This window comes from Podarcis filfolensis (genome assembly GCF_964270895.1).
Source record: "Podarcis filfolensis genome assembly, chromosome: 3".
Classification (NCBI taxonomy): Eukaryota; Metazoa; Chordata; class Lepidosauria; order Squamata; family Lacertidae; genus Podarcis; species Podarcis filfolensis.
In genome coordinates this window covers 101112277-101135456 of record NC_139606.1, presented here as the reverse complement: position 1 = coordinate 101135456, position 23180 = coordinate 101112277, and the positions used below count along the sequence as shown (strand labels likewise).

At 39.2% G+C, this 23180-nt stretch overlaps 1 protein-coding gene across 9 annotated transcripts in view; it reads right to left on the bottom strand.

Annotated features, from left to right (window-relative positions):
• PPM1B (protein phosphatase, Mg2+/Mn2+ dependent 1B) overlaps positions 1-23180 on the bottom strand; it is a 41343-nt gene that overhangs the window by 2029 nt on the left and 16134 nt on the right. For 4 of the 9 annotated variants that reach the window (XM_083605489.1, XM_083605487.1, XM_083605490.1 and 1 more), the window contains 5 exons: positions 19981-20849; positions 19207-19324; positions 8015-8126; positions 7274-7331; positions 481-1508 (listed from right to left, as the gene is read on the bottom strand). In XM_083605489.1, coding sequence (XP_083461615.1) covers positions 1218-1508; positions 7274-7331; positions 8015-8126; positions 19207-19324; positions 19981-20826 — 1425 coding nt within the window. In that variant the 5' untranslated portion in view covers positions 20827-20849 and the 3' untranslated portion in view covers positions 481-1217. Of the gene's footprint in view, positions 1-480; positions 1509-7273; positions 7332-8014; positions 8127-10288; positions 10519-19206; positions 19325-19980; positions 20850-23180 lie in introns of those variants that run through there. The other 5 variants (XM_083605493.1, XM_083605491.1, XM_083605494.1 and 2 more) reach the window with 2 other exon arrangements.

Below are 23180 nucleotides of genomic sequence, written 5' to 3'. Positions count from 1 at the left end.
CTCCACTAACCCAGGAACATAATGGCAATAAAAGGAGAAACTGCCAGGAATACGAACCATTTGAAACTGTGACCAAGCAAATTAGCCTAGGCATCTGCTAGACAGTCAGTATAATTTTTTGGAAGTATGATAGCAACACCTCAAAGCAAGCCTTTCCATAAAGGTGAGCGAGCGCAGCAATGCTCCTAACCCAAAGAACCCATAACCCAATACAAATTTTTGTACGTGTTAACGCTATCATTTTTACATTCCAATGTGTAAACAAGTCAGTTATCCAATGGCAGAAAACTTAATAAAAGTAGCAAATATTATTGGCTCAGGAGTATCACTTCTGAAATAAAATTTGTTCAGCGAGTTAAAACTTAATACAAATAAAGATCACTCTCATATGTCAACAAATTAGATATTACACATTCTGCTCTGTTTGATGGCAACTTGAACTACCCCAAACTGCTTAAATAAAGTCAATATGCATTCAGATTATTCCACACATATTTTATTTGGTCGTAGACAATAATAACTCATGTACTAAACACTAATGGTCAATACATTTTATCCATTGGATACATAGGTGCTATAAGTGCATCCTGAATACAATTTCAGAAAATCAGGTACAGATGATATAGTCCAAATTACAGCCTGACATAACACCGTATATTTTAATATAATGACTAACTTAACATGCCTTAAAACTTAAAGGGCTAATATGCCTTTGACATGACAAGAACTATTCACAATACAAACATGCAATATCTACATCACTGTAATAAGTAAAAGAAAGTGAGTTATAATCAACACACTGTAAATGCTGGATTAAGGTGACAATTTTAGGCTCTACCAATTTAATGAAAACCACAGAAGTTATAGCTTTCACTTGAATGCATTTACAATATGACATTCTTCTTAGACTATCAAATTCCAGCCCAATGCCATGAGACTCAAATCCGCAGAAACCTCTTGACCAACGTACAAGAATTTTGCTGCTCTGCTTCCTGCCATGCATGCAGAGGACAAGCAGTAACAATGCCTAGGCAAGCAGCAGTTCTCGGGAAGAACTCTCCAACACACAAAACACACAGAGAGAAGAATACCTTTTATGCATTCAGCATGTACAAATAAATTTAAGAGGAAAGCTAACTGTCTAAGATGTAACAAATAGCAAGAGACCAAGACATTATAATCGCTAAACCATCAACTGTGTGAAAAAAATGAAGGTATTACAACTTTTTAGCACCCTGTTCATCGCCCATCTCAGAATCTTCTTGAGCACTCTGCTCACTTTCTGCTTTGGTGTCTGTCTCTTGGTCACTGGATCCATCAGAGGAATCTGAAGTAGAGGCTGTAGCCGATTCATCAAAGCCTTCTTCTCCCTGCATTCTAGCTAGCCTGTAACTAATCAGCACGTCCTCCAGAAGGTGGCGGTAGTTCCCCCTATGAGTAATTCTCACTTGTCTGAGAGCTTCCACCAACTTTCCCTGTGTTCCACCTTCTGCGGCTTCGCCAGGGTCCTTATTTAAGATTCAAGACCCCAGAATCAGTGGTTAAACTAGGATATTTCTAAGTTTATTAATACATTAGACAAGCTATGAAGAATCTCTAGAGTTCTATGGTCTAGAAGCAAACTTTCAGCTAGTCTTAATGAGCCTTGGGGAAGATAAGTGTCCTAAATGCTTATGGTTAAAGGAAGTTTATTAATTGTGAAAAAGCAATGTGGAACCAGATCTTCCTATTCTGCCATTTCATGGGCATTTTGTTCACTCAGGACAGTTGCAGATGGCTGGATAGCATATATAAATTTTGACCTTTAAATATAAAAGCACTGGTGCTTTGAAACACAGCAAAAACAAAATAAAAAATTGTGAACAGCTTAAGTAAAATGAGTTCCTACTTATCTTGTTTAGGAAAGAGATACTTTAGGTGTAATTGAGTAAGTCACATGAAGTTGCCAATGGAAAACTTGTTGCCAATTGGGTGCACTCATGGGAAGACTGTAACACTTCTTTCAGAGTGAAGTACAAGCTAACTCTCCACAAAAGTACAAATCTATCGAGATATGCAGATGGCATTGTGAAAAGAACTTTGTTTTAATTTACAAATTCTTCAAAATATATCCCCAGAGTTCAAGAACCTAAAGGCACTTTAATCTTAAGTCTGCTGAATATTATGACTTTAAGATTTAGTATTCTTAGAACACTAAAACTAGATTCAGGGCAGGCAAAAAGTGGTGCTTTACACAGATTTTTCAATTCACTGCCACTGGATTTGTTGGCAACCTTAAACTTAGGTCCTTTTAAGAGGGAGTTGAGAACCATCGGTGGCTACTCATCGTGATGGCTGTATGATGCCTCCAGTATCCGGGGAAGCCTGTATTTTAAATATTAGTTGCTAGGCAACAACTGCAAGAAAGGGCTACTGCCATCCTTTGGCCTGGATCCAGCATGGCTCTTAATGCTCATTATGTTTGATTACCTGTGCCTAGTAATATAAAGGATCTTTGATGAGACATACAGCTCTGGGATTGTCAACATAGCACCCGTGGGCACAGATGTGCTCACCAAGACCCTCACTGGCACCTGCTGGCACCCCCACACTGATTACAGTGCTTATAGGGCTTAAAGGCTGCTTTCTATTGTAGACAACAGAATACTTCTTTCAAGCAAAGCTTTTGCATGGGGGACCTTTGGAGGGTGGCACAGCTAGGGAAGGAAGGCTTAACTCTCCTCTCCCTAGCTGTGACACCCCTTCACAAACACAATTAAGCTTTAAACAAGCCTCCTACAGGAACAAATGAAATGTTTTTTTCCAAGCCTAACTGCAATGGGGGAGGAGTAACTGGGAGGCAGACAGCTAACCCTTCTCTCCACAGTTGTGACCTCAAAAATTGCCCCAAGGGGGGAATCCTTCTACTTAAAGCCTGATTGCTAGGAGGGGGGAAGTGGGGAGGGGGTTGCGATGAGTGTGTGCTGCCCACAATCGTTTCTATAGTTTACAAATGTGCCCACGGGCTCAAGAAGGTTGGAGGTCCCTGTTATAGCCGAAAGTAGCAAAATATGCCTCTCAAAGCAGGCAAAGTGTCCTTCCCCAGTCACGTATGTCATAAGGGCTTAGTAGTAAACCCTCTGGCTTTATCAACAAGGAATCATGCCCAATTCAAAATCACTGGCATTGCAAATTGGCCCATTCCAAAGAAATGGTACCTAATTCAGAGGCTTTTTCTTAGGCCTTTTCATTGGCTGATCCTCATACTTAGCTAAGGTATCCTCATACCTTAGCTAAGCCAAACACACTATACAAACTGATTAAGAACAAATGAGAGGCAATAGCAGCAGTGCTGTGTGTTTAAGCACAGGACTACCATTATTGTGCAGACACAGTGGCAACCAATTCTGAGAACAAAAAAGGGATGTGTGACACTATCAAGTACAGAACCTTCCTCTACCAACAGCTAACCTCCCAGATGTCCATCTACAGAAGCTCTTTTCTGCCAGCCAAGCACTTTTACCATCAGAGCTTCGCCCATTTATCCCTCTTGCTGTGCCCCATCTCCCATTTGCACCTCAAACTCACATTCTCATCATGACCACAAGCAACTCAAAAGGTGTAGGATCATCACAGGAAGGCTACTGCATCTTGGAATACAAGAAGCTGAATATACTGTTCTGTTTCAGGAAACTTCAGTGTACTACCTTCATTCCTTTTGATGAGGTTTCTGCTGGTTGTGCCCAGAACAAGCCAAAATTAAAGGGGAGGGACCTTCGATGAGTCGTAAAGCACATGCTCAGCATGCAACGGTCCCATTTCCAGGGAGGGCTCGGAAAGACCAGTCTGAACATTCTAACAACTATTCCTTTGATGGTTCTTTCAGAAACTGTAGCTACCCAATTAGGTAAAGGTGAAGGGACCCCTGACTATTAGGTCCAGTCGTGGCCGGCATACAGCTTCCGGGTCATGTGGCCAGCATGAATAAGCCGCTTCTGGCAAACCAGAGAAGCGCATGGAAACGCCGTTTACCTTCCCACCAGAGGGGTACCTATTTATCTACTTGCACTGGCGTGCTTTCAAACTGCTAGTTTGGCAGAAGCTGGGACCAAGCAACAGGAGCTCACCCCATCGCGGAGATTCGAACCGCCGACCTTCTGATCGGCAAGTCCTAGGCTCTGTGGTTTAACCCACAGCGCCACCTGTGTCCCTTGCTACCCAATTAGGAAAATATAAAATGTCAGCCATTGATACCACCTCCTCACATGAATCATGAGTCCCAAATACCTTGAGACTGAGGGTTGTAGCCAACTAAGTTTTACTCAGACACCCTTTAATTCCAATGACTCTACCAAGTTCATCACGTTCCATTAATTGCAATGGGCCTACTCTGAGTTTGACTAACACTAGATACAACCCTAAGCTGCTCCGGACTTGGATGACATGAAGAACTATTATGCATTAATTTTGCACCCAAAGTGCTCCCAGTTTTCTAATGGTAAACTCTAACACAAAACTAAATTCAGCGAGTTACCCAATATTCATATGAAATTAGGAGAAAAAATTAGAACACAAAAAAGCAAACCTATGAAAAATGTTTCCAGGAAGGAAAACAGATTTTCTCAGATCTGGATATACACCAGATATGTCAAATGCATTGTAAGCAGTTTGAGAACTGGCCTTGACAGATTTCTTTCCTTTTTTTTACAGTGAAGTAGTATTCAGAGTGCACATACAGTATATTAATGTGAATGGATACTATTTCTCATTCTGCAGTCAGACTATGATCTTGTCATGTTTTCTATATTATGGATATAAATGGCAGGTATTTCTGAGTGTTGTGGGCCAATTCAGCCACATAAATAAACTTTCAGTAATGAAGTAAGTGGGGCATCTGTTAACATCGCATTAATTGCAACATACGGAAGCCTCCACCCATTATGCCACAGAACTAAGCAAATAAAATACATACTAGGCCTGTAAAAACCCACAGAGCAGGTGAGATTTTTAAGCCTGTATCAGAAATTGGAAACCTTGGATTTTAAATCTACTGCTTCTTGTATTTTTATTGTTGCTACGATAATTGCTTTTGTTTCTGATGTTTTTGATCTGTTTTATATTTGTTTTACGGTTCTCTTTTGTAGGCTATCTTGAAAATACGGATTAATAAAAGTATGTGGTGTTGTTTTTTTTAAATGGAAAGCTTGCACTCTTTCCCAGTTTCTATCTCACTTGTTCACCATGGCCCTATTCCGAGCCACCAAATCTGACAATTCAGCATAACACTGAAAAGCTCAATTAAGGTTCCCAAAATCAGAGTCAGAAGCAGCTGGATGGGCCCATAACTCTGTGCAGAACAGTCTACATTAGTGGGAGAAACTACTGTTCCTGCTTCATAACTCTGAAAAAGCACATTCTTTGACTGCAAAAGGAACTACAGGTAAGTTCAATTAGCACCATCTCCAGATTCTGCTGAGACTTTCCCACAACTGCAACCCTGGTAGACAGCGGTGAGCTAGATGGAACAATGGTGTGACTCAGTATAAATTAGTTTCATTTGCATTGGGAAACACAGAAAACACACCTCCTATGCTATTATGAGAGTACAAAAAATAGAAGTTCTGATCTACTCTATCCCTGAAGGGGAAATGCCAATGAATACATTATTAGTGCACAAGAATGTATTCATGTAGATCAATGTGATAGCACACTTTTTAATATCTGAAGGAAAGAAAAATGGGAAAACATCACCAACAGCACTCCAAGACCAAGGCTGAGAACAGAAAATCTAATTCAGTTGAAATTTATGGGACTTTCTTCCAAGTGAATTTATTAAAAAATTACGTTAAAAATGCTTATTTCAACAAACTAGAGATTGTGTACTTTTAGCACATTTTAATTAAGCTGTTCACATTAGCACACATTTCTACAAGCCAATTTTTGAGAAACACACCTTTTACTATGCATCATCTAGGTTATTCTGTATTCTTCTCTGCAGTTATTACAGGCATTTACAATTCACATTTCCATATGAAAGTTTAGCTAACTAAGCACAACACCTATGCCAAAACTAAAACAGAACACAGCATACCAAATTCACTCTTTGGGGCCTAGATTACTTTGTTGGGAGCTCTGAATACTCATGGCTCAAAGCTTAAGCTATTTTACATTACATAGTAAAGTTAGCTTACTGAAATAGCACATCGTTATTAAATGTAGGTGGAGTCAGGAAATAAGAAACTTGTGATTCCTTGCAAACCTATACACCTTGCCAAGGATGTCTCTGACAGGGAAATCTAGATATGCTAAGAAAGCCTGGGAAAGTATTTTGAAACCTGTATACTAGTAGTGAAATTAAGTTTCCTAGTTTGCCAATTCTAAGTGGAAAACAAAAGAGTCCAATTGGCTTTCATAGAAAACAGTTGGATCAATGGGAGAAAACTAATTAAGTATTCAAACCATAGCATCAGGTCTTACCTAAATTATCTCACTGTACTATTCCCACAGAAACCAGTGTTTCATATCACTTAATCATAAATAGCCCCTCTCTTACTGTGTGCATAGAAGGCAGAGAGCCTTTATTGTGGAGGCACCTCAATTTTGGAACACCTTCTGCCAAGGAGGTTTGATTGGTGCTGACACTAGAATCTCTCAGTACCAGGGTGATATATAATAATAATTTTATTTATACCCTGCCAACCTGGCTGTGTTTCCCCAGCCACATATTTGTTTATACATTTTAAATTTATTTTATGGCCTCTACTTAATAGTTACTATTTGTGTGTTTTTTAATTGCTTGAACAAATGAGTTATTATTATTATTATTAATATACACTATCTTGGAATCTACTAGTTGAAGGGTGGTTTAGGAAATTAAAATAAATAAATGTATCCACTTGATCACCCTATTGCCTTTCTACTAGGCAAGATGGCACAACAAATTAAATTGTACCTAACAGGAAAACCAGTTGCATATTTGATAAAGGCCTAACAAATGAAGAAGTCTCAACATTAGGTGCCACACATTTATGTCTGTCTCTCACCTATTTACTGTAAGCATATAGTCTTAAAGAAATGCTTATATTGGTGACCCTACATTCTGGTATAGAGCAATAGCAGCAGTTTGCTTCTTCAGAACAAGACATCCCAGGAGGATCCATTAACCCTTTAAATTCAATGTATTTTTTGGTGGCATGGAACAATGCACTTGCAAACACACAGTTATAACATCCCCCACTGAAATATTATAATTTACTTGCATCAATAAATGCTAGCAATCAAATGTAGAACTTACCCCATCATTCTCTCTGTGTGGGTTCAGCCTGTTATAAACAGCTTCAATAATATTTCGCCTAGACAAAGGTAAAATTCTAAGTTATGTTTTGAGCAGGTTTTCACATACAAAAGTAAACAATCTGCTCTATTAGTCAAGATGGCTAAACAGCGGGAATCTATTGCTCTGCTTATAGGCTTCCCAACTGGCGGCCAGAAATTTTGCCAATGGCACTGTTTCATGAGCTGTTGTGTAAATGTGCAAAACACTGGCTACATGGAAGACATTCAACAACTTGCCATCCCCACCTGCCATTCTGAAAGACAGCTCCAAAGCACTTTTGCCGAAGTGGCTCTTAGGTTTACAGTGTGGTCTTGGGCACACTCTTCCTCCTCAAGCCTACCTACCACACAGAGCGTTAAGCTAAAATGCATCTCTGCCATGTCTTGAAGAAAGGGCGGGATAAAAATACAACTGAAACTGTTGGCTTCTGCAAGTAGTTAAAAAAAGATGCAGCAATAACGATATGCCCATGCCATACATTTAAATCAGTCACAAAGGAAGATTAAAATACCTGCATGTGTCAACAAGCCCAGCCCAGCTTTCCTCCATTCAGATGTGTGGGAGTGATGATTGAATTACACTTTTATGAAATGAATAGCATGTAGAAGACAGGCTGAACAATTTAGCAATATAAGATGTAAGCCTGTATACACCGTTTCAAAGCCATAATTAAGAGTTTCATTGACATTCTGCACTTACTTGCCAGCTAGACCACCTCCTGGTGGTAAGTTTGGAATATTCTCTGCAGACAAAATGCGCATTACATGAGCAAGATCCGGCATTCCTTCTTCGCCCGACTTCTCCATAATTTCTAGTTAAAAGAAAATGCTCAAATTATTACAACCAAGAGGAGACACAGAAAACCCTACACGTGATACTCAATGCAAATATCTCAGACCTGGTACAAATACACGTGCACATCAAGAACTATATAAAAATGTTACCTGCATGAAGGTGTAGCAAAATAATACACTCAATAAAGTGTTTCGCAACATGTAGCAATTGTTTTCCATATATTTAAAAAAGGGATGGACAACTTGTTATTTTAGTATCAGTCTGAAAGGTTGGCTGTGTTCCAAACCAAAGAGATTACAGCAAAACTTCAATGCATCAGCCTATACTGTGGGATTGTATGTGTATATTCCTTACTTTTGGGCACTAGTTTCACACATGCCCTAGAAAGCAAGCTTTACAAAATGACCACTAAGGGTGTGGGTGTGTGGGTGGAGGGTGTGTGTGTGGAGAAGAGATGCTGAGCACCTAGTATACGGAAGGCAATAGTTTTGTGTTCATGCCCACTTAGAAAATTGAGGTAGTAGTGCACAATCCAACACTGATTAGGTTGGAGAACAGAATCAATAGGAATATTCCTGTTTTACTGCTCATATTAGAGGGAGAAAAAAATTACCAAGGTCAGCATAATTCTCCAACTTAGAAATGCCTGACTACACAGCTAAAGTGATCTCAAGTAGACATTTTTGGGCTTCTCATTCCCTATCTAGAGAATTCAACTTTACAGTATTTTGTACATGGCTGCAATGCAGTCATGGTCTCTCCCAAATAATGACAGATGTATGCACAGGCACATACAAACACTTCTCCAAGGTGTTCTATTTGCTATGGAAACTCTTGTGTGTAAAATCTCATTTGCACAGTTATTATGATCCTGACATATTTTTAAATTATACAGTAATCTAAATAGGAAATTGCGCATTGGACTAGCAGTGCAACTTCTAAGAAACATGGAGAACAAGACGCTCTGAAGCTTCACAGCTAGATCTTCTCTCACACGGATTCCATGTCTGGAGTTTTAAAATTTCATCTGTCCCAAGCAAGATTGCCTATCTAGTTTATCTAGTAATATTTTTCCAGTTTTCATTACCATTTAGAGAACTGCATTTTCATTTCATCCTTCTACCTTTTTCCTTCAACCTTCTTTCACAATTGCTTATTTATTTTGACATCCAGCTCTCTGGCTCCATTCATCCGCTCTACACTTCCTTTTATCATCACTGCCACTATGATGCTTACCTATATTCCAACAATACCTTTCTATCCTCAATGAAAAATATGAGCTAATATATTAAAGGATGCTATTCTTCAATGAAAACTGACAGAAGGTTCAATCAACCGCCTGGTGGCTTTAGGTGGGAAATATATTCAACAGAAGACAATGTTGTATAAGCAGTTTTCAACTGGCTTTTTCTTTCTAGCTCCACCTTCATCCCCCCCCCACCGTTCCTTCATCATATTAAAGAGCCCCAATAAAATACAGCCATTACCCTTGTAGTTACTCTAGAGCTTACTTGGACTCCCATGATCAAGCTATGCTCAACTATAGAAGTCTTAGTGCAATAATTCTTATTATTTGCCTTCACATTTCATCCACATCCAGTTCAAAATCCAGAAAGATAAAATAATAGCAGTTAATGTGCTGATTTATAGAATAAGGAAATAAAAAGCTGCAAATCAAGAGTGGGTCAGTTAGACATTCTTCCACAACAAAAGGAAGTACACATGATTGCTGACTACTATTTATAAAAGTGCATTTAAGCTGTAGGTATTTTCTCTTCACTGTATCTTTACACCATAGACACACTTCTCATCTCTTTTCAACAGGTTGACTATATTCACATAAATGTACACAAAACTGTGGAAAGAATAGTTTTGTTGTTTTCAAGGGTGATGTGCAAGTTCCAAAAACATCCCTCAAACATTCCTCCCACCAAAACTTGGTAACATGTGAATTCTTGATTAAACCTGAAAGATTAATTTAAACACCCAACGCAAATAAAAAAATCTAAGTTATGAAGCTTTCTAACACATTCCCTTGTTATGTGAAGTCAAGAAATCATATTGCCCCAAAGGATTTTCTGCAATCCTGTTCTGTGAAAAATTATGCAAACCTACAATCTCTACATCTCTTGGACCACAGTTCCAATTCAAGCTACTTAATTAAGAAAACAATAGACATTTGTCAATGGCCAGAGTATTTATTGGAATTAGGCGAAATCTGAAGTGAAAGAAAAAAGTAAGGGAAAAATAAGTCTGCTCTTCTGAATTCTCTTCTGTTTTCTTTATATTCTTCTATCTTGAAATAAAAGTCCTTCAATACTCTAACTCTCATTTCTTGTCAAGTATGTGTCACTTAAAGTTGTTACAGTTCATCCAACGTACAGGACATTGAATGACTTGGGCAATTCCTGTAGAGAAAAAAATCAAAAGCAGCACACATAGGGTTGAAAAAATATGGGTAACTTATTATGTTGAATATTTCGGCTTAACACTATACATGAGCTATCCTGTATATGAAATTGTCTGTGGTAATAAAGACACTGCTCCTCCTTTTAATCGGTTTGATGCATCATGATCTATGGTACATTTTGAACATACTGCATCTTAGAAGTGCTCAGCCTAGTGGCCAGACAAAGGTAATTATTCCACTGAAGGAAATAACATATTTTATTGCAATTACCAAACAGTAGTTCTTCCTGAAAAACATAATAAGCTAGGCTTTTAAACTTCTGAAGTTATGCGGCATGTGGGCAGAGTACAGAAATGATACTAAAAATCTCCTTACTTTGTGCACCAATGGAATGGATCCCCCTAGACTGGGGACAAGCATTAAATTCTTTAGCAAGCTTCCCGATAGTACAAGCACTTCATGCAAGGGTCCTTCACAAAGTCCCTCTTGCAACAAGTTTTGTAGTATAAAATGTAGTGCTACAAATCCCCACAATGTGGGACCAAGCAAGCACTGATTGTAGCAAATGTATTTAGACATGTAAATGCCACAAACATCTGAGCCCATTAAGTTTCTTGGTTGTTAGGAAAAGCACCTATAAAGCTCAGAAGCATGGCCAAACAACCACTACCTTTGGAGTTAAGTAGGGGAATGTACTGTCAGTGTGGATTCTTGCACAAGTTTACAGAACTACAGGCTGTTAAGTGGCGTACTTGCTCACTTCAGGCCATTCAACCAACTTTACCACAAATGAAGTAAGGTTAACTTAAGTATGAGTACTTTTAATCAATAGGGAAGTGCTCAGCCATCCTCTTGTAAGTATACTAGAGGAACCAAGCTTCCGACACCACTCTTTAAGGAAACTAGTGTCCTGTAACCAGAGGAGTAGAAAAACCAGCACAATAGCTTCCATGAGTTGCCTTTACTGTTTTGCAAATTTAGTAGCAATTATTTTTTCCTATTTTTTGAGTTCTTTCCTCTGAGGATGCAACTTTCACGAAGAATGTAAGTTACCAAACACATATTTAAAGATAAAGAACTTCCAAATTTAGTATTAATTGGAAATTGCTGGTCTATGGCCGTAATAAACTGATGATTGTATTAACTGAATTTTGTACAATTTAGTTATAAACGATTTAATGCCAGTTCTATATGAATGCCTTTCAGGTTCAAAATACTTATTTTACAAAAGGTGGAAACTGAACCAATTCAGAAAGTGATAGATATATTGAAATGCAAGATTCCCCCTGAATTCCTGATTATGATTTACATTACTTTCTTTGTCTAATAAGACAAAATGCATGAAACTCAACTTACCTTTATACTTAGCTCTCAGATTTTCCCCTTACACACAAACCATTCTGGCTAAGCCTCTCACATAAATTTCTCTATACCACAATAATCTTAACTTCAGTGTACCTGCTAATAACAGAGTTTATATTGGGAATAAATAGATGATATGTTTGGCAGGTTGTTGTGAAAGATTTTCATTCTTCTCAAGATTAAAGAACCACACTGAAATGTCAAGGAGGTTTTTGTGGAAATCTAGTCACTATATAGCCGCTGTGCAACTAATTTTCATTTTGCATGCCATTTGTAAACATATTCCATTGCAGAGGTTGTTCTTGGGAACTTACAGGCCTGAAATTATTCAGTTGCCCTACCCCTAACTCCCCATAATAAAAGAAGTGCCAGCTGGATCAGGCCAAAAGGCATCCTATGTCCTGCGGCCAACCAGATCTCCATGAGATACCCACAAGCAGAATCTGAGTACAGTGACAGCCTCTCCACTTGCAATTCCCAGCAAATGGTGCTGGGAGGCACAGTGAAGATAGAACATAGCATTATACCCCATGAGTCCTGTCTCACTCCAACAACTACTATGAGGAACAGGAGAATGGCCTTTGTTTGAGTGGAACAATCTAGGGGTAAGCCTAGGAATAACCACATACAGTAGCACTTAGAGGAGGGGAAACATAGGATGCAGCATGGGATGGGATCCTCTCCATGATGATATGTTTTTTTTTATCAAATGGAAAATAATCTAGCCTGAATGCACTATTTTCCAATTTGCCAGACTTCCACCTTGCTTTCATATAGGCAATAACAAAATAACTTAACTTTCTTCCCCATTTTACTGCCCATTCACTCAGTCTGGAGAATCCTTTGGAATCCTGTCATAATCTTTCTGTATTAGTGACTCTGAAGAATTTTTACTATCATCAGCAAACCTGGTTGCCTCTCTGTTCACACCTAATTCTAGATCATTTTTGAACAAGTTAAAAAGCACAAGTCCCAATACTGACCCTTAGGGGACTCCACTTTCTTCATTTCTTCATTTGGGAAGCTGTCCAAGTAGGTCTAAGTTAGGTAGCTTCCTGCTACCTAACCAAATCCTGATCCACAAGAGGACCACTCCTCTTATTCAGTGACTGCTGAATTTACTTAGAAGTACCTTGCTGGAAGCTTTTTGAAAGTCCAAGTACACTATGTCAAGTGCTTGTAGACACTCAAATAACTCTGATAGATTATTAAGGCAGGACTTGCCCCTGCAGTAGCCATGCTGGCTCTGCTTCAACAAGACTTGTTCTTCTATATGCTTTATTTTATATTTAACAATAAAGGTAAAGGTACCCCTGCCCGTACGGGCCAGTCGTGTCCGACTCTGGGGTTGCGCGCCCATCTCGCTTAAGAGGCCGGGGGCCAGCGCTGTCCGAAGACACTTCCGGGTCACGTGGCCAGCGTGACAAGCTGCATCTGGCGAGCTAGCGCAGCACACGGAAACGCCGTTTACCTTCCCGCTAGTAAGCGGTCCCTATTTATCTACTTGCACCCGGGGGTGCTTTCGAACTGCTAGGTTGGCAGGCACTGGGACCGAGCAACGGGAGCGCACCCCGCCGCGGGGATTCAAACCGCCGACCTGACGATCGGCAAGTCCTAGGCGCTGAGGTTTTACCCACAGCGCCACCCGCGTCCCATATATTTAACAATACTTTCCACCAGTTTCCCCAGAAGAGCCATTAAGCTGTCACACATGGTTTACATGGAAGTTCTGTTGGTGGCTCTACCCTTGACATCTATGCACTGAGCATGTGTAACTACACAGAAGAAACCAATGACTAGAGACTTCCAGATGCCCCTGTGTAGACATCCACACTCAGTGAATGGATATTGAGCGTGGTCAGACTTGGGAACCTTCTGGACATGAGGGTAGGACACTTCTACTAATCTAACATATCAAACAATTAACATGTATTATTTGTGCTTCCCCTGCAGACCAGGATTTAAGGCAGGGATTGAGGCAGGTGCAAACCATAGTTCTCCAGGTTGAAGGCAACAGTACAAGCCTCATTCTTAGAGTACCAAACATGGCATGGTTCTGCATGTGAACTGACCTAGATAAGACACACAATCTTATTTTCTCAACAACATGCAAAGGTGCAAAACCAGGTAAGCTTATATAGGACTTTGTGGCACAGTGGTCGATAAACAATATAAATTATGCTAGACAATCAGGTACATTTGGGTAGCCATGGGGCCCTCCAAGTGATGTTGGACTCAATTCCCTTCAGTTCCAGCCTGCAAGTCTCACCCAGAGAAGGACAAACTAGCCAACCCACTTAAAAAAAAATTTGAAGATAGCACCCAGATTAACATTCTCCAAGAACCAAAACCACGTAGACAGATGAAGTAGGTGGCTGACTATGCTGAACATTTAATAAACTTAGTATATTCAGCAAAAAGTGCTTAACATTGAGGCAAAATACTGTCAGGCGTGCACACGTGGTGGAACCTTTGTGTGGGCAAAACTGATCCCATCATGAGTCACACTGAGCCACGAGTGAGAAACCTGAACCAAATGTCAGTGGTTTGTAAAGATGACTTGTTAATTTGAGCAAGCTAAATATAAGGGTAACCCCAGGAAGTGTTATGTCTATTATTTTGACTGCATTTTAAATGGAGAATATATTTATCGACGTTTTATGTCTGTGCTAATAGGATTCTACTGTATTTGTAATGTCCTATGTCTACAAGCAACAGATATTTATTGGAATTGGATTGGGAGGGACCACAGATTGTGTACCCACATCTGCTGCTGACAAGCCTACCCACCACCATCAAGACAACGCCACCATGCTTCTGGCTAGCCCACTCTCCTATTCACTAGCCATGCTTCCTTATCTGATGTCAAAGTGGCAGCAACTCAAGTACACTCTGGCACGCCCACCCCAAATATCAGTTTGAGGAGGGGTGGGACTGTAGCTCAGTGCTACATCATCTGCTCTGCATGTAGAAGATCCAGTTTCAATCCCTGGCATTTCTGGATGTAGCCAATAAAGATTCTTGTCTGAAATTCTGGAGAGCCAGTCTGTGTAGGCAATACTGAGCTAGAACAGTGGCCTCACCTGGTATAAGGCAGCTCCCTATGTCTTGAAGGGGCCTTTCACAGAGCAAGACACTGTGATCATCCACAGTGCACCTGCACTGCTGCTGCTTTGCCATAACAGTTTAAGTAACTTTAAACATTTATAGTTAATTTTAAACAGTATTTGGCACTATTGCAGCAAAGCAGCAGTGTAGGACCCCTTCTTCTGAGCACTGAGATCAGAGGTGGTTTTAGGGCAGCACAACCAGTTCCCCACAGCAGAAAGCGCAGCCAGTAAGCACTTGCCCAGCTACGGGAAGGTGGTGTGGTAGTCCTGAGGGAGTCCTATAGTTTCCTTCCCAAAGCCTAGTTAACACTTACCCAGCTTTGGAGAAATGGGAGGGCCCTAGGACACCACTGGAGCCCTCGTGCCCCCTTTCCAAAGCCCAGGATGGCAAGAGAGTTGAGAGGGGGGCACCTAATTTTGGCCTAGCTCAGGGCACCATAGTACCAAAGTCTGTCCCTGCTGAGATTCCCAGGACTGTAAGCTGGAGAGAAGGAGACCACAGTGGGAAGTGGACAGCTAAATTTCACACTGACCTAATGTTAGGCTGTGAATTTTCCAGCTGAATTAGTCTATATATTTTTCCAATGCCATTTCCATTCCTGATTCAAACAAGACTCAAGGTGCCCTGATAATGGTATACACATACTTCTATAGTTCAAGAACTGCACAAAGGTAAGCAACTTGGGCATATTAGGTAACACCCATCTAGATAATAATTTTCCATTCCATTCCACCCAAACGCTATGCTGTATTTTCTACAGCATTATGACCAGACTGTATAATAAGTTAACTAACAGCTCGATTACCTGCAAGTGTCCCTAAAAACTAATGTTTTCAAACAGTAACTTATCTGAATGTAGTACTTTTTAGTACTTGAAAAAGCTCATCCATGCACTATTCTAACAACTATCCTAGACAATATTAATACTAAATAAAAGATTTCATTTAACCCTTGAAATAGGTACTGTCATGAAGACATATTTCATCATCTAGTTGATCATTATTCACCCCATTCCAACTCACAAAACTCTTTCACCACACTGTTAAGGACAACAAACACATTTAATTTTGTACCCAGTCAGGATCTGCAAGGAAGCTTGAGAAGCTAATAAAAAAAAGTTTACAACCAACCATTAGCTCAGACAATGCCAAGTATTGTATCCAGGGGAACTTCTAGGAGTTAAATGAAGAGATTCCAAGAAAATGTTTGATAAGCAGGTCAATTCTGCAAGCTTACTGGGTGAGGCTTTCAAGATACATCCTTTAACAGTACATTGCAATAGTTAAATCAAGGAAGCAAACAGAAAAAAACTGAAAGCCCCATACACAGATGACCCAAACAATTTTGTTGATTGTTCAAATAAGACAGTGGCCCTTTGAATTCAATGTTGCATCTGCCTCTTCAGTAGGTGCTTTATAGCATGAAGTGTGGAGCGTAGCCAAGTACCCTAAACCAGTTCCCCCCATTATCAATACAGACAGGAACCAAGCCATCTAACTAGGGATCCCTTCAGCCTATCCTGGTCAATAAGTGAGAGCAATGCCTGCTGAAACCTTCATGGTCAATAAGGGTGAAGATATCTAATGGCTGGGGGGAGGGAACTTTAATTCCGGTTATTATAAAGATTGAAGGCTTATGTAAAAAGAAATCATACATATTTATAGTAATCTATACGAGGTGCAGACTTTAGCTTCACATGGTGCACTTTTCACTGTTTGGTCACAGTTTTAATCTTTCTGGGACTGAGTACAAGTAAGGTGTGCAGACCTGAGTTATCAAACATGGCCACGTGAGCAGAAACATACACTTGGTTGAAGATGATGTCAACACATCTCCACATCTTACTCCATTATCAGAGGTGATGCGGACAACTTTTCTGAGCATTATTTCCATGGAATTTTTTTTGTTTCATAAGTTCATTACTGCAAATACAGTATTAGGCAAGATTGGCAATTTCAAAATTGTAACTAACATTTTTTAGGTCCTCATGCCTTGCAAGTATGCCTAATTCTTTGGTTTTCAGTTTAAACGGTTTTCAGTAGCTTTTGGCCATATCCAATGCTGCTGTTTCACTAGAACAGCACTTTCACTTGTGCAGAAGAACTTTCCACTCTTTCCTGTCCCCTACAACTCCCCACACCGCCTCAAAATCTGCTCCAGAGGATTGGATGACCCTCCGAAGCAGATTTAGAGGGTGTTCCACTGCACAAGTGCAACTCCACAAGTAGAGCACTGGATAACACCCCCCCACCTTAAATTACTACAACATGGGGGAAGTAAATGTTATTGTACTTTAAATTTTTACAATTACAGTATTCCAATAAGGAATTATATGTAATATAATGTTTAAACTACATTAAGTGTGTTTTAATTTCCTGCCCTTGAATATTTCAGGTAAAATATTTCTGCTGTATTGGGGCAAAATATAGTATGGGGTATTGTAAAGCTTTGTTTATTTAATACAAGTAAAATAAATATGCTAAATTGTATCCTATTCTAGGGCATCAGAATAGTTTTCCAATGCAAATTGGCAATTCTCTGATGCAAATAACCATATCCAAATTAGCCTAATTTGCCTAGGAATATCTTCCAATTCAAACCTTTCCAGAAAACTTAGTTATGAGTCACGTTTATCAGCCACTCTGGTTTAAATAGAGAGCCTACAAAACTTCACAAAACAGAACTGAGGGGGAAAAGTTGGTTATTGATTTTGTGGGTCAGAAAGCAAAAGTAGAGCAGCATCAAATTAATATGAGTAGGTAGAACTAGAATGCTAAGTTTACACCGGTATTCCTTTCAGAGCTTCCAAAAAATGTATAAATGCAATATTCAAAAGTCCATTATGCAAAATAGTAGTTTCTATTCTCAAGGTCTGAATGTTATCCTTCCATTTCTCCCAAAATATATGAAAGTAAAAGATACTGAGGTCTTTGAAAAGCAATACCAGCTTCTCTCAGAACATACTGGCATTTATATGAGGGGTGGGAAGCCTGTGACCTTCCAGATGTTGCTGGACTAAAATTCTCTAGATCCATGACCATCACCTGGGGCTGATAGGAGTTCCAGTACAGCATCACCTGAAAGGGCACAGGTGGTGAATCCCTGACTTTACCCATGCCCCTAACCTCCTTCTAACTTGAAGATACTTCACTCCTTGCACCCTCTTATATGAACAGGATGTCAGCTTCATAAGAAACACTTCAAAAGGAGGTGGGGTAGGGGGAAGTGGCTTACATCTGAAGTAATTTATACTGAAAATAGCCTGTACTCAAGTAAAATTGGTACCATATACTACCACAAAAATATACCATCAAACTAAGGTTTCTGGCTATTTCTCATCTCCCAATTAAACTTCAGGTTGATTTAAAAACACAGATATTTCATAATTCAACTCACTATGTTCCTGAGTAAAATCTCAAGTTTGTAAACACACACCAAATATGCATCAGGACTTTGAGTATATTTTAACCTTCCAGGCAGTTATTCTTATGTAGAGAGAGCTTATGAAATATGAATAGTGGTGTTGCCAGTTCAGCATATCAAGCCACATACACCAATCCAAATTATCCCATAGCTACAGTAGCTGAAAAATATAAGCCACTTTGCCTGCTCTGTAAAAGAATTTGCTATGCTTAATTAGAGTTTATGTTTTAATCAAAGATGAGCTAACATTCCTAACTTTACAATATGAGTGGCACCCAATGGGTTGGTCCAAGAGCAACGGGACTTTCCCTCCCTCTTTCTGGCAGCCCCCTCCCCCTGTTCACCCTAAAAATCTGCTTGAGGATTGGAGGACTCTCTGAAGAAGATGGGGGGGAGGTGCAGAAGTGGGAAGAGAAGAAGTCCCAATGCATCTGCTGGCACAATAGTAGAAACTGTACCATGCTTTAAAACGTTAACACCTTGCACTACTAATAATTGGCCAGTGGGCAGATTTGCAAGATAATGCATATTCTTCAAATAAGAAACTGAATTTTGGAGCTGAACTATCTGTATAAGCCGAGACAAAAATACCAGCAATTACACTAGGTTACTCTCCGGATTCCTGTGGTTCAGATGTACATTTATGACCAAAAATTCTCTTTAGCTGTACTGGTGCTATACTCCAGCGAAATTTTGACGAAAGCTCTTTAGTTGCTTCTGGGAGCTTGGGTGTGTGTTTGTGTGCATCACCAACTAAAGGAAGCTTCTAATTCAGAATGCAATTTCTTACCTTCCACCCGTGATTCCAAGTGCTTATCCAATTCTGCATCTCTTTTCACTGCATCATCTGAGACCTTAGGAGCATTTGAAAAGCAAACTAGAACAATACTCATGTTATCACGACTTCCCTATATTTTGGGAGGAAAAAAATAGTACAAATTTGAGATTTAGCTTCTCTCTTTCAGACCACCTGATTATTCAGTGTAAATTTTTAAAAATCTTAAATACTACTGGTTTGACACACATTTCTTAACTCAGATTTTGTTTAAGTAACTGTATGTTCCTAAACACATGTTTCTCATGTGACCTATTGTGGTTAAGAACGTATTTTACTTTATTCCTTGATATCTATTTCCACCTTAATTTGCACAACCATTAGTAGAAAAGAAATGCTGCACCATTCATTGACATTCCTTTTAATATATTGATAATCAAAGTTCATTTAAAAACATTTCAGGATACTCAAGGAAAAAACTGCTCAATTCTGGCAATCCAAGCCTTCTACATTCATCTTCGGAATACTGAGAAACACTGTCAAAAATAATCATTTTCAAATGTACTAAGCTGCACTACTGAAGTTGGATTTTATCAATCCTCCTTCAAAATCATAAATCCAATAGCTGGGTGATCTCCTAACAAGCTTGCAATTGCATGAATTTGCACTGCCTCATTCTTTACTGAGAAACTATCCTTTCAATGCTATTTTACTAGAGGAAGTTTTCTGATTTTGCAAAAAAAGAAAAACTTTATTCAATTATTTGGAGAGAAAGAGTAAGTTGCATACCTTGTGTAAACAAGTATCCACTACCCAATTGCACACTTTTTCCAGATCATCCGATACTTCAAGCCTAGACTTAACAAATTCACAGAGCTCCTCATTGCTCATTACATCCCAGATTCCATCACAAGCCAAGACAATAAACTCATCTTCTTCTGCTCTTACAATTTCATAAACCTCAGGTTCCGGAGAAACAAGTTGTTCTGTAGGACCTTTGCCATCCACACATTTGTAGTCATAGTCCCCCAGAGCACGAGAAACTGCTAACGAGCCATTAACACGCTGGATCATGACACTCCCTCCTGCATTCTGGATTCGCTCTTTCTCCCTTGGATTGCAAGGCTTGTGATCCTGTGTCGAGAAGCAGACTTGTCCATTCCTATAGAGAACAGCACGAGAGTCTCCACAGTTGATAAAGTAAATGTGCTCAGGTGAAATCATAACTCCCACTGCTGTTGAGCCACTCCTGTCCATGCCATTTCTGAGGTCTGAAAAATTGCGCATGTACTCATCAATTTTCAAAAAGCCAGTTCTGATTCCACTCTTTACATTTTCCACTGAAGGTTCAAGAGCAGAGCCGGGCTGTTCTGTTCCCCTGAAGTCTTCATTGTTAGTGATGTGTTCTAATAAGTGGTTTGAGCAGTAATTTGCCACACGAGATCCTGCATGACCATCATAAACAGCAAAAAAGGACCAGTCCTCTAAACCATGAGGAATTCCTACAACAGCTGTGTGAGCATCTTCCATTTCCACTCTCCATCCTTGCATACTGCTGAGGCCATAGCGCAGCCCATTTCCTGCCCCATGAGCATTATGCTTCTCAGTTTTTGGTTTATCCAAAAATGCACCCATGTTTACCTAATTTGCAAAGAAATCTGCAAAACAAAATGTGACCATCAATACAAGTCGTATCAACTAGAAATCATGCAAAGAACTGTTTGAAACATTCAACACAACCTGACCATGGCTGCCAAAACTATGGTGAACAATAGATTGTCATGGCAGACAGAAAGATTACTAATATCTGCTGTTCATTGTCCTTATCCTTTCCTTTTAAGTATTATGAAAGCAATCTACTCATGCAGGCCTCTAGGGACTGTAGCACCAGACTGTAGGTGGGAAAGTAATGAACATGAAAGCTCCTCCATATAAAATACATCTTGCACACAGAGAACTAATGTATGCAACCCTGTACCCCACCATACTGGTTTCCATGTGTAAGGGGAGGGTGCTTTATTTGCTTCTTTAAACAGAAATTAGCAAACATGCTTACTTCTCAGTTACAGCCAGTATAAAGTTGTACAGTTAAGTGTTACTCCATTGGACTCTTATGAATGCACAGATTGTCTCGTGGCTTCCTTCCCTGAATCAAAATTGTATGTCGTTTACCAATTAAGTACACCCATTATACAGCTGGATTACAGAAATTTATTGATTACGATGGTGCTCTGCCATTCTAAACCAGAGCTTCCATGGCCTATACTAGCATACAGATGTTTGATTAATTCCTTTGTATTGAAATGTTAACACAAAGAAAAAACAAAGTAAAAAAAATAAAAGGTCTTCCAACATAAACACAGAATCTTATGTTCCCCGCAACCAGGCCAAGCTACAATTTAAAAAGCAGCTTTTGCTTCATGTACATCTACAGGTATACAATGAATGTTGACATATCTATTTTTTTTAAAAAAAATTCTTATTTGCTTTTCTGTTATATCTCACCGAGAACACATACTATGTTACAGTCATGCACAAAATGGTAAGAAAGACAACTGCATAAATATAAAACATGAACAAGTAGTAATAATAATAACGTAACTACATTCTTTCAAGTTATTTAAATACTATATCTCTTTACTTTTAATTCCCTTCCACTCTTTCCATGGTTTCCTATCTGACCTTTTAACTGCATTTTCTTACTCTTCTAAATGATTTTCATTATTTTATGTAATCTCATGTTGTAACATATACTGCTGAGTGTTTTTTCAACCTGTTATGATTATTTTCTTGTTATAATACTTTTCCATATAATCTGTATGTAATATCCAATCCTCTTTCAGTCTCTTATCTTTATTTATTAATCTGTTTGTCAGATTGGCTAATTTTATTTATTCTAGTATTTTGAGATGTCATTCTTCTCTTGATGGGACAATATCTGTTCTACATTTTTGTTCAATTAGAATTTGGGCAGCTGTTGTTACATACATCCATAAGTTAATTTGTTTTTTGGGGATTTCTGTCATTATTATTCCCCAAAGATAAGCTGGGTTCTTGGGAAGCACTCTTTTAAACATTTTCTTGAGTACACTATCTCCCAAAATTCTTTTGTTACCCTACACAACCACCATAAGTGATAAAATGGTATGTTGAAACATCTACTTTACCTTCACACAACATAAAGTAGGTAGCATTTGCTACATTCTATGAGCCACTGATACAGAGGAATAATAGCACAATTTCAAAAGGGCTCTCATAACAGCCCACCACATGACTAATATATTAAGAGTCAAGCAGCTTTAGAATGAAATCTTCGGAAAAGGATCACTACCGTTCAGCATTAAAATACACTTCAGAACGCTTCACAAATATTTTAGTTGTGCTTCATTTATATACGTAGGATTGCTTATGTGCAAAATGTAAGCATTTCAGTTCAGAACACATGTATGAGATAAACTATTACTTTCATTTATGAACAGGTAACTGTGAGCTAGTTCCAACGGCTCATTTCACATGTAATCTGGTTTGTTGTTTGGGGAATGAGCCTTGTGCCAATAAGCTACCCTTACTACATGGTCTGCTTTGTTGATTCCTTTTGTTTTTTAGGCAAACCAATTTATCATTCTACCTGAACCAGCAAACTGATTTCCCTTGCCCTCCAAACTAAGGAATGCCACCCTGCTTTGAAGGTCAAAGGCAAATCACAACTTTTCAGTTCAGATACAATGGCAAACAATGCTTTAAGAGGGACAAGTCTGAGGTTTCATTAATGATTCTGAATAATGGAGAGAGAACTTTGCCAACTATCTTATTCAGCAAGTTGAGTATCAATAAAACTTTAGGGAAGTAATCGCAATTCGAAAGGCTACCACAATCAAGTTATATTTTGCAACTTGTTATCAATTCTACTGGGATACAGTGTATGTGCGATGAGTCTTCCCAACAGTTCTGGCCACATACCATGAAGCATATGGCCAATAGTGGCACCC